At 41.1% G+C, this 16,774-nt stretch overlaps 1 protein-coding gene across 5 annotated transcripts in view; it reads right to left on the bottom strand.

The window, feature by feature from the left end:
• The window catches only part of fam13b (family with sequence similarity 13 member B), a 59,505-nt gene that overhangs the window by 15,200 nt on the left and 27,531 nt on the right, over positions 1–16,774 (bottom strand). For all 5 annotated transcript variants that reach the window (XM_072395307.1, XM_072395311.1, XM_072395309.1 and 2 more), the window contains exons 7-8: positions 14,067–14,194; positions 1,124–1,168 (exon numbers count right to left, since the gene is read on the bottom strand). In XM_072395307.1, the coding sequence (XP_072251408.1) occupies positions 1,124–1,168; positions 14,067–14,194 (173 nt within the window). The remainder of the gene's footprint in view (positions 1–1,123; positions 1,169–14,066; positions 14,195–16,774) is intronic.

Below are 16,774 nucleotides of genomic sequence, written 5' to 3'. Positions count from 1 at the left end.
CATCCACTCTGTAATTCAAGTTTCTCTGTGACAATAAACATTAATTGATAAGAAAGATCACACTGGTTAGGATAGCTGTAAACAATATATCCAAACAAGACCTGGTGATCAAACTTTACTGCTCTTGCATTTCCTATTTATCCATTTACGGGCAGATGATCAAGCAAAACTAAAGTGCGATCAAGTTGTGAGTACAAAAATAAAATTATTAGCATAAACACTGCAGGCCCGTCTCTGCTTGCAGCAGCAGCAACTCTGCCTCTCGCTGCAGGAAGCTCTTTTGACAACAAGAAGACGTAAAAGGAAGTTCTTGAGATTTTTTGTGTTCACTCACTCACTCACTCACACACACACAGAGTGAGGAGAGGCAGTGTGTCTGCGACTGACTGTTAACAATAGAAAGGCTTTTAAAAACATGCCGGTATCCAGACGGGAGTGATGACATTAAATCGTACTCGGATATGAGAATGTCACAATAACCAGAGCTTCAGCACTGCTAACTAAGCTCACTGAATGAAAAAAGAATAAATCAATAATACAAAATAAATACTAGCTAAGAGTTTTTGGGTGGGGTTAGAGTCAATGAATGAGGCTGCTGTTGTCTCTTGTTGCAGCTCAGCTGGATTTCTGCTTGTGTTTGTGAACTCAGGGCTTCAGGTCAGGACACTCACATAATGCACCGCAGCATAAAAAAATCATTTCATTCGGTTTCAGTTTTATTCAGTGAGGAAGCAGAGGCCTGACAGTCATGTGATTGCTGAGTTCACAACCCTGAGGCTTCAAAAGCAACAGGCCATGCAAAATGCTTTAGTTTAGCTCTCCTCCTTCCTCTTCATCTCTTCCTGTCGTCGCTGGTCTGTCTGCTCGCCCTTCTTCATTTCAGTTGTTCTGCCTCTGAAGCAGATGGTCTTTTATTGCCTTCTCACTTCAGCTAACTCAACTCTGTCTTCGTTATAAATTGTTTGCATGTTTTCTAAAATTATATTCTTACATTAACACCAGTTTACAGGATAATCAGCACGACGACAATAAAAATAGTCTGATCTATTTAGAGGATTTTAGTTCTAGATCAGGGTTCTGTGTTCATTTGTGAAGCCGTGGTGTACGTAGAGAGTTGACTTACTCAGCAGAGTCAGCAGGCAGGATGGATATAGAGGAGAGGTGGGAACTGTGGAGAGAGGTGAAAAAAAAATGGTTAGAACATCACGTACGCCTCGACTCCCTTCTCATGCAAACATAAAATGACCTCCAACAGTAAGAGTCAAAACAGGGAAGAAGAAAGACAGTCATGAGGCAAGTGTGTGTATAAACTGTTGGTAAAAATCGAGCGCTGGGTGAGTTTTTAGAGCAGCAGAGGTTGAAACAAATGCAAGTCAGCATGATCAGTTACTGTTCACCGCCACTGCTAATCTAAGATCCACTGCTCCAAATGACAACTCCAAGAAATATATTGCACACACAAACAGTCACACACACAAATACACAAAGCTGCAGACAGTGGCGCCGCTCTGGGTGGGCAGATTGTTATTTAGGCTACAGGGCTCAGCTGGATCCTGCTGATCAGATAGAGGGGTGTTAGTCATGTTGTATTTGTTCTTCCTTAAGCAAGAACGTAAGTGTGTGTGTGCGAGCTGAGATCGGTCTTGGATTCACAAATGCATACACTGACAGGCATGCTGGAGCTCCACATTATATAAGGCTCCTTCACGTTCACATTATGGCAAAGCGCATGGGTGCATCTTGTGTGTGTGTGTGTGTGTGTGTGTGTGTGTGTGTGTGCATGGGTGGGTGGGTGTTTCAGGCGGTCGTTGGAACGACAACAGTTGACATTATGCAACCTTTACGGGTGCATGTGTGTGAGGCTCTTTAACACCACCGCACACACCTCCAATGCAGCAAGAAGTGCTCAAGTAGATCGATACAGCCTGAATTATTAATGGCATGCAGGAAACCAACATGGCCTCCATCTTCATTCTTCTTCTCATTCTTATTTTGTTGCTCCTGCTTTCCAACCATTTTTTAAATTTGAGTTTATTCTCACTTATTCTATTACCTTCTTTCACCCACTCCTCCTCTCCTTCCACACTAACATTTCTTTTTATATCATAGCTGCCCATTTTGCTCCATTTTATTTTGTCCTCCATGTCTCACTCCTGTTTGATCTCATCTCCTTCTCCCTTTATTCCAGCTGACTTTGAACATCACAACCGCCTTACATCCCCTTTGGAAGACCGTGACCTTAACTCTGTGTGTGTGTGTGTGTATTTGATGAAGAAGCAGACAAAAATGGAGAGAAATGGAGAAATCCAACAGTAGGCCTGCAAACAAACAGCGAAAAAGAAACTTAGTGAGGGAAAGTGAGAAATAAAACTGAGATGACTGTGATGAAACTGTGGCTATGGCTCTATGGACTGAGTTTACATTAGATCTTCATGTGAATCTCTCTTCTCTTCTCCTCGCCTTTCTTTTCCTGTTAGTCAACATGCTCAGCTGTCCTTCAAACCGGAATAGAGGCAGCAGGCTCCCTGCAGCAGCAGCTGTCCCTGTAACACAGCGATAACATCTGACAGAGGACTCTGAAGCTGAGTTACCCTGAGGGGCTGCCTGGTGTGGCTGCATCTCCAACAATAGATCTTTGAAAGGGCCCTTCAGGACGTTACATAATTGCCATGGGCCCTCAGTAGCAAAGACAACATCTAATCTTACACCATCGTGCCCCTGAGAACTTGAATGAAAACTGTCGCTGGAGGGAGTAACTGGCCTGTTCAACCTCCCAAAGCAGCCAAGGTAACTCCAGCAGCACTCAGGATGTGAAGCACTTGGTCAGGATAGATGAATGTGTAGTAGAAAGTAGGTTTACTGCGTCTCAATGTGAGAAGACAAATGCAGTTTTCCTTTACTAATCTAGTACTGGCTGTCACACTAAACACACCTTCTAAAATGAGAGGGAGCAGCATATGATGAAAAAGAACTTTGAATCTAAATCTGTCTCCATCTGTGCTCATCTATCACACCACATGTCTCTTATTTAAAAAAAACTGCAGTAATGCAGAGGTGCAACGTGAGTTGTGACAGCATGCAGTACGTCCTTCTTTGTAGTCATGACAGGTTGCTAAAACTCTGACAGATGTGCAGTAAAACACATTTTAAAATTAGAGTTAGACACTAACGTGCTGTTATGTGTTGGTGAACTGTGCGGTCATCGCATCATCAGTTTATACTCGTGCTCGACATTCAGCAGACTTCCCGTAGACGCTGGGTGTTACTATTAGAGCAAAACACTAAAAAAATGATTCATCGTGCATCGTTGGAGTAGCAGCAGAAGAACTGATGAACAGGAGGTACAAAGTGATCTGAACTGTGTAAGAAACCTCCCTTGGCCAGTTTGATGCCTCTGAAGGTCAAATTGGCTCATCCATTCTGCCAATGCACTACCTGTGTGAAGGTCTGGGAAGTTCACAGCCTACCAAACAACACAGAAAAGAACACCGTGCAGCAGCAGCGGTGGCATCAATGCAAATCTTAATACATGTGAAATGTAGATTAAGTGCAGCTGCATAAAACTCTATAAAACCTGAGAAACGGCCTTTATCATCTCCTGTGATGACATTATTTATTGCAGCTCTCATGTAGTCATGACCTAAAACTACATTGTGCCATTGTGCCGCACCTGTGTGCAAACAACATTTCAGCCTTCAGACGTGCTCCAATTAAACCAATTAGATCAATTCCTTAAGCCAGAGCTGCAGACACAGATAAGATCTGGATAACATCTTAACGACTCAAACCTCCTTGCGAGCTGTTTGTTGGCAGTGATACTGTAAATCTGTTGATAGTTTATTTGTGTTTAATAAAGTAACAGTTGCTAACATATGGTCTGCTTGTTTCCAAAGCTTACTTGGCAAGTGACGGCTGTTCACAAATAGAAGCAACTCCACAATATCACTCTTCTATAAGATACCCTCTGATTTAAATTTGACTGGGGGATCATTCTTAAGTTTTGATTCATTACCTTTCACAATCCAAAGTGAGCTTGTGGCAAATTTAAGGAGCTAGAATCGCTCGGATCACTGACTTATCTGCTGTCTGCTGACCTCAGCGTGAACATTTAATCCGCAGCAGCTTACAGGACACATGTATTTAATTTAAAGAAGAAAGAAAACTGATAAGGTAATCATTTTTTAGCTCATTGTGAATATGTAATCACATTTGTGCACAGTGCAGTTTAAACATGAGGTGCAGGATCTCATGCCAATGTACTTTTGGAATATTACAGATGAAGTTTCATCCGTCAGTTTACTGATGTGCAAGCTGCAGAGCCGATGAAAGCATTACTAAACAGAGCCAGTTTTTATGGTGTCCACATCTTATTAAACACCCATTAAATGTCATATTTAGCTCCAGCAAAGGAGAACCTGCATCACTTTATCCCTGCAGTAGGATGTAACCTTCATTCATTGGAGATAAATATCACTGAGAGACATAGTTGAACCTTAACAGGAATTTAAAATACTGCAGCAAAATTTAGCTAGCTCATTAGTATTTGTCCACGTCAGGCTTTGATATTCTCTTCAATCTTTTTATGTTTGATCAACATAACTAGGTCACATTTGGTTGTTGTGTAACATAACAACCTCAAAATACAGTGGTCATGTATACATGTGACAAATGTAGGGCAAAAGTATCAGTGTCACACAGCTAACACTACAGAGAACATCAAGGAGGTCAAATCAGCTGACAAAACAACTAAAACAGCTCCACGTTTGTGGTTCGCTGCATCAAATGAACAAAATGAAAGGACTTGTTTTTTTGTGCTGACCTGGAAGAGGAAAAAGGATCATCAGCAGCGTCCTCACATTATCTACAACAATTATTCTGATGGCTCGACAGAAAGGACGAAGTGTGAGAGTGTTTGGGAGCGTACAGTAATTTGGAGGGGAGTTGTGACTCCACAGAGGTGCTGTTGTCAGCAACCTGACTCTGCTCAGCTCTGGCTGGAAGGCAACAGACTGCAGCAAGGCTGCACACTTACCCAAACACATCACACACCAGATCACTGCTCTGATTTGGTACCAACTTCAGACAGAAATACATTTGGTCTACTTAGGCTCTGCTTCCTTTACACAACATCCAACTGGCATGCACAGACAACATCATTAGTATTATGTTACATCTCATAAACAGGTCTCCTCGTTCTGCCCCATAACCAGTAAACATTTAAAGCCCTTAAAGTTAAGGCCAAGAAACAATCAACAGATGTCTAAGTTTAAACAGTCCACAACTCAAATACAGACCAACTCAAATATTTAAGATCCGATTGTCTCTGTGACTCAGTGCAGCTCATTTGTTACTATCCATCAGCTGCTTTTTCACAGGCGAATATAAATGACTGACACAGTTCTGCTCCATTTATTACCCCACAGTGATTTGGCAATGTAAAAACAATCAATTGTGTTTGCTTAGTTAACTCAACAAATCTTGCACAGTGGTGCGCCACCTCCCCGTCCCTGCTTTCATTCATCATTCTTCCTGCACAGTCACGAGGAACTGATGCAAGATTGCCAACAGTTTGCTCTCAACATTTTTCAGGTTTTTCACAAAGATTTTGGAACAAAAGTATCATAAAATGCATACAATTCAAACCAATATACAACAAGAACCACCATGATCAATTAAATGTTTTATTGATAAATCTATTAGCCAATAAAAAAATATTCAAATGTTTATGTATCCTCGAGCTGAAGATCAAAGGACAAAGACAAGATTTAAACTTGAACAATTCAAAGCTATCTACTGTTTAAGACTGAAACAAGTGTTTAATTATGTCACCGCCTGAACGGTCCAGGTTTAGAGTAGTCATCAAAATTGACCCTTTTGTCGACCTCTCAAAATAAACAGACAGCTAAAAACCTTGTAAGAACTGCTGCTGCTCAGTAACATAAACATGTAAAAAGCCAACAACTGATTTCTTTCAACTGTGAGTAGATTCACCTACTTATAGTTTAATGTGCCAAATTTTATGAAAAGATGAGGCCTAAATTAACAGGGAAAACTAATTAAAAAGAGACAGCTGCAGTTGTCGTCCCCACTGTGAACCAAATTGCTGACACATTCCCAGGCAACAACCCCCCCACTTTCATTAAGCTTGCATAACCTAATATCAGCTGTTAAGTAATGCCATGACCACCTTTCTCCTTCTGAAGACTTCCTATTGTCTCTCCCATCTCATCGCCTCTGAGTAAATAAACATTGAGCAACAAACACCAACCACATTTCCCTCCATTCTTCCAACTATAACAATGTTTGAATAACTCAACAGGATTTCCACCAATTCATCCCCTCCTCATAAGCTAATCAATACGTGAGGCGTTTCATTCACAGCATGATCTATCATTGAACCACAAATACCGCTTTCTCCTCTAGGCACTCATTCATCCATCCATCCATTCATTCATACAATCAAGTATTCCAGTCAGACAACAGGAGTTGCATAACACTGTTGTTTACCTCTGCAGCAGAATGTCACAGGCCATTCTCATGTTTCCAGCTGTTTTCTCTGTCTCTGATGTGCCACTGGGTCCACCCTGCAGGTGTGTGTGGGCTTTTTCTGGAAGTTTCTTTGTCGTTTGTTCTCTTTGCTTCTGCAAGCTAAAGCCTAAGTAACGGAAGTCCAAGCCGTTTTTTTTTTTATTTTTTATGTGATGTCCAGCCGAGATGTGAGCTTGACTTTTAGCCAAGTTCCACACGGTTTCTGTCTTTCTCCTTTTGTTGCCTGGTAAACAGTTGACACATCTCCTGTAGGAGCAGTATCCAGCTGTTTGTGTGGTTCTGTCTGTCACAGTTCTCCTCTTTCAGTATCTGACACGCCTGTAGGTCAGCCTTGTATCAAGTGGGTCGGTTATCCCAGTTGAGCACTTTGGGGTGTCAGCGTCAGTACCAGCAGGTCGAGCAGCAGAGCAAGAATGTCACCAGGGTGCATACTGTGGCGTCCTCTGAACCGGTGCGTGTATGCGTTTGTGTTTTTGAGTGAGTGTGTGTGTGAGTGAGTGAGGTTGTCTCACTCCGCACTCTGTCTGTAAAAGTGCTGCAGTAAACATCCTGAGCTCTGCTCAAATATAAGAGCTTCTGATGTAACCAAGCAACAACCTCAGGAGGACCAATGGGATGTGATGGGCTGGAGTTGGGAGCCAATTGTTAAGAGGGAAGGAGTTATGTGGGCCAGTCTAGAGGCAGAAAGTGGGAGGTTCATTCTTTGGTCCTCTCAGTGATGCCGATGAACTCAGCAGTTATTGCAGAGGGCTGTGTCATGCGCACGCACACACACAATCTACATTAGCACAGAAACAAATACACACACCTGTACATCCCCCCGTATGAGCCTTTGTGATGACAGCCAAACACATTAATGCATTTAACAAATTACAGACCAGTCAGAGGCAGAAAGACTGACATCAGGAGCTGATTATTAACACCTGAAAAAGCCTCTAAAACCTGAAGGTTTCCTGGAAAACCAAAAGAGGTCAAGTTAGGCTGCTGTTATTGTAAATTATGGGCTTTCTCTAATGTTTATTAGTATGTAATAAATAATAATAACAATAATAATAGTTTGTGATGTGATGTGTGCATCACTCCAGACTTGAGAGGTACCAGGAGACGGTTAAAAAGGCGTTAGAGCTGGCGGGTACTGCCAGTCCAGATGTGACAAATTCAAATAGTATATTATATTATCATATCATGCTGACATTATAAAGGACCCCAATATTATCCTAAATCTAAGTAATTTAAATCAAAATGTTTTCATAAACTCTAGAAAACTACATTAATTCCTCATATCCTAATAGCATTTCCATGTGGCAGAAAGTTTCCAACAGAAAGAGGTTTCAGAGGAGAGTCTTTCAGTTTAAAGACAGAATCAGTATCACGAAGAAAAACAGTCTTTACCAAGAACAAGTAAAAGAATGTCAAAGAGGCGAGTCATCTATAATTTGACTGTTGCTTGGTCATGCTGATGCAACAACAACATGACCATAATGACACGGCTCCTAACACTCTTGTTTATACAACCCTCGACTGAGTGGAATGAATTAAAGATAATTACACATATAATCAAACTTTATGCACTGCAGTGTGGACCTTTAATCTCCAATTCTCCTCAAAGGAATACCCCCCCACACTGTTTTCTGGATCTTTGAAGAGAACTGTGCTGTGAAGGTGGATCCGTATGTGAACAAAAGCTAAAGAGAAAAGAAACCACAAAAATGTCACCAGAGAAGTTTTAGTCCCTACGTGTAACCTTGTGTGAGTGAGTGTGGAGTCATCCCACATCAGGGTTTAACTAATGGCTGTGTGGGGTTGCCAGGTCGGAGTTTGTGGCCAATCCAGACTGAAAAAAAACCTTAAAAAAATTCAATAAGTCTTCAGATGATGTCTGCGGTCCGATAACAAAAACATATTGAAAATCACAAGACTAACCCGAAAGAGCAGCAGTCGCACAAATAAACCAAATTCAGCTTTTTAGACCATTTTGCCGCGTCAACAACACGAGACGGTTCAAAATGTTCAGCCTTTTATAGCAAAGACAGAATAAACTGAGTGGTCTCGACCTTCAGCCAGAAAACAAGAATCATAGATCGTGCTGAGAAACAATCAGAGTACAGAAGAAAATGTAATAACATGCAGGGTGAAAGATAATATTAAACACAAAGTCATTCTATTCAAAATGAAGGGGAAAAAAACACCAGCTGCAATGTTTAACGGTACAAGACAGCAACAATGGGTAAAATATGATATATAATATAAATATGGGTAAAAGCTCAGCGAATAAAATAAGTGTGCAAAATGCAAAGAAATATAGTAAAATACAACTTTATGGACGTGTGGGACAGTTTATATGAGTCAGTATTGGTTTACTTTTACTAAGTAAAGCATGTTTAAAGTGTCTAATTGTGTTTAAAACTTACGACATTCAAGACATTCTTAGGTAAAAGATTACAGTAAATAAAGATAACACAGCTTTGTTCATGAGACATTACTTTCAGCTTCACTGTTTGGTGTCATGTGATTTATGAAGAAGTTTAACAACCCTGAGATGGCAACAGCGTCGACATAAGGAGGCTTCAGCCGCTATTTAATCTTTTCTCTATGGTTTAAGATTGAGGGTGTTCTCTGGGAAAGTTAGATAGAACCAGAACTGTGGATGAGAACTGATAGCACACATCAACCAGTGGTGTTATCTAGGTCAGGCAATGTATCATATTACACATTGTGCCCAATGCCGGCGCCCCCGACTCGACCCAGTCAAGAAGAGATGGGCGGGAAACTAAGAATCTCTCTTGGGATGATCATTAAATAAACTGTTTATCTTCACTAAACTCCTATAAGATGTTAACACACAGGACCGGTTCATTATCAAATAAACAATTCAACCATCGCTGAACTTTTTTACGAAATAAACCTGATGTTTCAGAAAATATTTCAAAGTTTCTGATGTTAGCATGCAACAGTATCACAGAAGTAATAAAACAAAGAAAACTAAAAGTGTCAGTCTCTCTCTTTGGTTTTATCCACAGAGGATCTACCCGTCAACTAGGTCAAACCACTAAAAGTGCACAGCTTCTCTCTATATATATATATATATAAATATAAAAGGTCATGGAGACACTTCACATCCAGCATGTACCTTTCTGCTCTGTCACTGCTCAGCTGAAGTAACAACACTTAAAGAAATCCCCCCAAAAAAGACACGGGTCAGCCTGTGGGCACATACTGTAGTGCTAACTGAGTGCTAATGAAGGTTTGTCAGCACTCTGCACCATGAAGCAGCCAAAGAAAACCAGGCAAGCATTGCTGTAAGATGTCTGTGTTGTAACTGAGGCAGCAGTCCCGGAACATTTGTCTTGAGCTGATTAAAGACCTGAAATGACGAATATACACCGGCAGGCAGGGCACTTTGTAAATGTCATTTATGAATGAAATTAAGGAAGTTTAGGGAAAGCATGCATACAAACAAAAGCCTGAGCACTCTGGAGAAGGCGATTCGAGACTAATTTCATGATGTACGACTGTGAATAAATGGACTCTTATCGCTGTTGTTTTACGAGCACATCGGCGAAGTGCGAGTGCACGAATCGCGAGGCGCTTGCCATAAAAAAACAAAAACAAAACACTGAACGTGACCCAAAGGGGAGACATGTGCGCACGTGTCGGTGTCTGTTTATTTGTGGGCAGGAACGAGCACAATGTTGGCACAACTGTAAGGAGCAGCGTTTGTTAACATGGCGCGGTGCCATGCGAGGCAATAAATTATCACAGCCACGTGAAAATAAGCCGCACATAATCTCACATCAAGAATCTTTTAAGAGTGACGTACACAACACGTTATTCAGGGAGGTCTGATGGATGTAGTGGCGAGTACTGACAAGTTAAACTGGAGGGGGGGCAGCTCTTCTTCACCTTAAATTCAAAAACAAGCGTTCAGTAATGTGATTGAACTCTGTTGTGTGGGTCGACCTTTTCTCACCTCCAGTCTGGTATTGCGTTTTCACTCAGACTGCAAATCAATAAATCGCTCAGGGTTGTACTGCGATTCAGCCAACCTTCCTCTCACTCTGTTCCCCACATTAATCCATCCCTCCGTCCTGTCCTCCGCCTCCTCGTCCTCACCGGGGCCAAAAGCAGCCCCCGTTCCTCGAGCTGGCAACACATTTTAGTGGCCTCACGAAAAATACTTTCCACCAAGGGGCAGACAGGGAGGGAAGCGGAGATGGGGTAAGAAGAGAGATCAGGAAAATACCAGAGATTATATTTAGATGTGAAACGCTGCCAGAATGTAAGGTGTGTGTTTAAGTGTGTGTACAGGCTGTTGGAGTCTATCAAGGGAGCGCTGCAACAGCGCAACAGCGGACAGACTTCACCGTCTGTCAAGTGCTATGCAAACAACATGCTGAGTCACAGGATGAGAACTTTGTCTCCATTTCAAAGCTTTTACAGGCAGTTAAACCACATGTCAGACAATATGTGACAAACACGTGGAGCGCCAAGGTCACTCCAGAACACACAAGTCGTTTTGAGTCAAAGGAACTCCCTCAAACACAGCGAACCATGGCACGCTCGAAAAGTTCTTGACACGGCACGTTTGGGAATTGCAAAATCCATCTTGCACAAAAAGACAAAGATTCATAAGTTTCACTCTCTACATGAGCAGAGCTGAAACACTTTGTGAGGTAATGAAACAGCCAATCAACAGAAAACTGATCTCTAACCATTCTGATTAGTCGGGTTATAAAACCAGTACATCTTGTGAAGAAGACTGTGTATATTGTGTACGTCTGTCTACCTTATCTATCACATGTATATCTACATTGTGCGTATCTCTGTCTTTAAGCAAATCTGTGAGAAACCAAAATAAGCCAATCCAGTTTATCACGTTAAAGTTTGTTTCCTAGTTTGTGAAACATATTGCAGGGAAGTTAATAAACAACGACCCCACCCTTTTCCCCATTGCATATAACTATGCAAATCTGAAAAATAACAACAAATGTTTGTTTTTCACCTCAAAAATCTAGACTGACCCATAACAACTAGTATCAGTTGGTCAACTCGTAACGTATTGTACAGTTTAAGTCTTTTTTCAGTTAAAAAAAAAAAAAGACAAATATTTACAGGTTCCTGCTTATAAAATTGAAATATGTCATTTTTCTTAGTTTTTGAAGGTCAGTAAACCCAGTTCTTCTGTGTCTGACAGGTTGAGTACTACAAATTGGACTTTGATGGTAACTTTCATTATTTCCTGAAATTCTAAGTATAACTAAGGGATTAATCAATAAAGTGATTAATAATCATTGCTTCAGCCTTTAACATGAACATGACACTGGTCATGCAGATTTAAACATGTCAATGGCAGCTTTATGAAGTCTCCTCAGATGTGAAACATAGAACTGAGATACTGACACACACATTCAACAGTAATTGCATAAACTGTTGATCTAAAAAGAAGCCTATGCGCTGGTGTTTTGTACTCGCTAAGGCTCTGCGTTAGTTAAAGAGCTTTTTAGTGTCAGCTACAGAAATAGCAGTAATCCACCAGACCAGAGGAGGCCAGGCAAGGTCAGAGGGATGATGGCTGCAGGCCTGTTTCAGCTAACAGATAATTAATGCCAACAACAAGAAAAACATCACTTGGGATGTCAAGATCCAAACCTTCTTGTCGGCTTTGTTTTATTCCAGTAATTTGCTGCATCCCTCCATGTTTATCAGCAGCGAGTGCGGTTCTGTACGAGAGCTGCCATCTAAAGTCTTCATCAATCAGCTACACCTGCGTACCCTGTAGAGGGTTGCTGGGGTGGAATTACTCATCTGATCTCTTTGGACTGTGGGAGAAAGCTGATCTCACAGAAAATGCTCACAGAGGGGAGAACAGGTAAGCTCCAACAACCTGCAAACTCACACCCAGATCCTTCAAAGACAGTGAACCATTGTGCAGAACTACGAAACACACAGAGAGGATTGTATTGTTTGTCCCACAGGATGGGTGTGATTGGATTTAAGGGCTGCAGATCAGAGAAACATCAGCGGTGTGCACACACAAAACTAAACACAAATCTTCCCATCCTGTGAAGATAGTAATTAAATTTGCTTCCATGATGACAAAATGCCCCCCGTGTGGATTAAAAAAGCAGTTTGAAGGATCCACAACTTACATTAAAGAGGAAGTGACACAAAATAGTCACATAAAATGATCTCATGAGGAAAAGTGGCAATAATATCCCTGTAATTAACAGCAGCGTAGCTGTAACACACAGCATAAACCACCGAGGGGTCTGCAGACAGCTATGCACGCTCAGCTGAATGGGAAGGGTCATTTATTTTCACATAAAACAAATTGCTTGAGAAATACCGCAGATCCTTTTTTCCCCCCAATTATGACACCTTCATCAGTTTTCAGCTCACCTGTTTCAGGGTACAGACTGTCTTTACGCACAAATGTTGGAATATTTTTACTGTTTTCATCATTTCTGTTTCGTTGGCACCGCCCAGTATATTTGATAAACAGCATTGAAGGATTTGTTGGTAAAGAAAAAGCAACGTTTGAGCTTTTCAAACTTGCTTATCCCAAAGATTTAGTAAAACTGCAGTCTGAGCTCGAGCAATGAAAATAAGAGTTAGGATGACTAAGGGGGTGCTTTCTCTGTTGAGACTGAAGGTTTATCGAAGGGCTTTTGCTTTATTTATTTTTAGAAATGCCCATCTCCTAGCATACTGTGCACACTTTGACCGCTCACTTGAGCTCTCTGCTCATGATTACGTGTACACGGTGTAAATGTGTAGGTGTTCATGTACACTGGTGGATATCATAGGAACCTGAGAGGATCTCGATGTTCCAACTGGAGGACTGATCTCTAGACCTTCAGACTAAATCTGAAGGAACTCAGTATCTCTGCATAACTGTGTCAAACATTCTTCATCTGGTAGGCTACCAGCTAAAAAGCATCAGGATTCTGCAGCATAGCATAAAACACACTAAAAGCTTTGCTCACACTCTTGTTATGTGGGTCATACTTATATCTATTTATCACAAATGGCGAAAAATGTCTTCAAAAGGGTTCTTTTGAAAACATTTTTTAAAAGAAGGCAGCTAATAATGTCTCCAGCTAATGAATAGTATCTGACTGACGATATGCTTCCAGACTGCCTTTTGTGTTTTGTAACCACAGCTCCAGCAACTTCAGTGAGTTCAGACATGAGCATGAAACATGAAAGCTGTGTCAGGGCAGATGCCCGGATTAGAGAGCAGTGTAACCCAGCTTGCTACGCTGAAATCGCCCCAAAAACACCCACTTTTAAGTTACTAATACCTAAAATAAACCAATAATCATCTGGGATATGATATTGAAAACACATTCACCACAGTCCAGAGTAACACAATGTCAATTTCATAAAACACAAACGCAAGCAACAGTCAGTACAAATCTGTGAATATTGTCATCACTGCAGAGCGTTGGCTTTAAAACCAGCAGTCTGCCACATGTCTCACACGCTCCTTATCAGACTCTGAGATGAAGTCTCACCTGGCTTCGGGGCTGTCGACAGTGCGCGTGTGTTGTGGTGAGTCGGAGGCTGCGGGTCCTTCCTCCCCGTCCTGAGGAAGCTCTTCACATTCTGCCTCACACTTGTCATCATCCAGCAGCTCTGTGATCTGGAGACAGGAAAAAAAGTGAAGACCAAAGGTTTGCAACAAAAACAGAATCATTGATATACAACCACTGAATAAAAGCTGGGGCTCATGCATTTTATCCTCAATATAACATAGAAAAACTATGTTGTTCTGTTATCTTTAAATTCATATTGGATGAATAGTTTTCTTGAAATAGTAAAATGACTGACATTTAACCCCCTGGGGTCATATCAGCTTGAAGAAGGGCAACTGGATCTCCAGCGTCTCCAGCTGCTTGCATACAAACTCTTAGATAACAAACCTAAGTTGCTCTCTGCTTTGGAGCTATGTTACTCATGAAGTTTGGCACAGGAACTGGAGCCACCGTTTCCTTGGTGCACATCTCCTGAAGCTTTTTTGACAACTTTATTCAATTTATAAGGTCTTTGTGACATATTTTATGGTAGAAAACACAACTAAAATCCAATCTATTCAGATCCATCGAGCGCATTTCGCCCGAAACACAACATTACTTTTGAGGTTTGGAGGTTTTGTCAATTAAATATGTCAGACAAGTCATCTAACAGGGTGTTACCTCATCAATATGTTGTTTTTCCAATTCATCTGATGGTTCAGTGTCTTAAAACCTCTGCTTTTGTACCAGAAAAGTGAACGATAAGAGTAAACGCATCCTTAGCATCTGTTTAGAGACGTTGAAATCAAAGTGGGGATACTGATTGCATTTGCAAAACGGGGCCAAGATATTCCAGTTTGTTCCTTGAGACATCTAAGTATAGATTAGGCTAATGAAGCACACAGATACTGAGCTAAGCAGGGAGACAGAAACACTGAATCAGAAAAGAAAATCTTTGAAGGACAGCTGGGGGAGTGAAGACAGTGGGGGTTCAGAGAAGTAAAGGATGGGGTGTTGAAAGTAGAGCTCAGGGACATATCATTTACATGTTGACTTAGCAATGTACCTAAGCATGATAGTCACATGACACATTCCTTTATGAAGAAGAGAAAGTCCACAATACCACACCAAACCCTTTTCGTTTCTTGACACGCCATAAAAACTTTGAATAAAAACATCCTATTTTTCTTTTTAATGACTTACAATTAGCCTGAACAAAGTACATTCTTAATCACATCACTGTTAAAGTAACGAACTAACAAGTGCCTCTAATGGGTTCATTCATCTATGATGCTGACGCGTCGGGGGCGAAGATACGCGGTTTTCAAATATTAACGGAAATCACGCAAACTTGTCAACATCTTTAAAATATTACATGGTATTTGTCTTTTGGGCGGAGGTCAAAGCAATGAATTGAGGGGTGAATACAGTGAGGAAAGGCTGAGAGGGCAAAAGGGAAAGAGGGAAGGAGTGATAATGATTCTGCCGGCTATAGATAGAACAGGAGACAGGAACGAGAGAAGGAGACGGGAGGTAGATGTTAGACAGAAGTGGAGGCCAAGAAGTAAATATGTTGACAGAAATAACTGATCATCTCACTAATAACTGGCAGCATGTGAACAAGACCCAAACAGACACCAGGCAGGAGGATATTTGCTATATTTAATCTGCAATATGGTGAGCTGATCTAACGCACTGATCAAAAAGCCCCTAAAAAGTTTTAAACACCAAGAATCAGTCTAATCCTGGAAGACATATGGGTAACAGGTTAATCTGGATACATTGATCTGTTTGTCCTCTATTCCATTTCCTTCCTTCGCTGCTCTCCTTCACAGCAACAACCCCATCTGTTGCTGTCACTGCGCGGTTGCTACGGAAACACTTCTGTTCCAAAAGCCGCGATTGGCTGTTGGGTAATTCTTGCATCGTCACATGTGCAGATCTGCGAGGATGACTCACAAAACTGAATGTGTGTGTATGTGTGTGACGTGGATAAAGACGTCTTACTCTCAGCCAGCTTCGGCACCGTCGTAGACAACGAAAGAGCTCGACGCCGTGCAGCTTTGCTGAATAATGCTGCGACATGTGTCTGAGTAAAAATCAGATCACAACCTTTAAGAAAGAAGAAGACTGAACCACAGAGCTGAACAACCAGCAGGATCTGGAGCATTAAGAGATGTGGCGTTTTGTGCAGGTTGTTTAAATCACGATTAAAAACCCGATCTCTGCGCTTATGTAAAGCGAGTCATTATTCTCCATTTTCTGCGTCTCAATCAAAAAGAGACCATTTTGTACCAATTACATTTTTCTGAAATGTTTTCTACTGACGGAAGTCTTAAAAGTGCATTTACAGGCAAGATTTATGTTTAAATAGGGTGACGACGAGGGATGCTTCAGCTCCACTGGGATTACATGCGTGTTACAGAGCTGCTAACAACACCCAAAACACAAAGAAAATAAATAAATAAAAAGGAAATGTGGTCTATTAGCTTTTACTCAAATGCTTTTTACTAAAATGGGCAAATTTACAACATTCAGGTTGAACTCACAAAAAGCAAAATGATATGAAACTATTATTTATTAAGGAAGAAAAGTCTGAGCTGACGGAACAAAGAATTCAGGGACAAATCAAAAAAGTAGGAATATAACCAACAGCTTCTTACTGCCAACATCCAGATCACAGATTTTTCCAAATGTTTCTGATTAAA

Source organism: Leuresthes tenuis, unplaced genomic scaffold (genome assembly GCF_036924035.1).
Source record: "Leuresthes tenuis unplaced genomic scaffold, fLeuTen1.0.hap1 SCAF_11, whole genome shotgun sequence".
In the NCBI taxonomy this organism is placed as follows: domain Eukaryota; kingdom Metazoa; phylum Chordata; class Actinopteri; order Atheriniformes; family Atherinopsidae; genus Leuresthes; species Leuresthes tenuis.
Note: the sequence above shows the minus strand (reverse complement) of the source record. Positions and strands in the feature narration are given on the sequence as shown.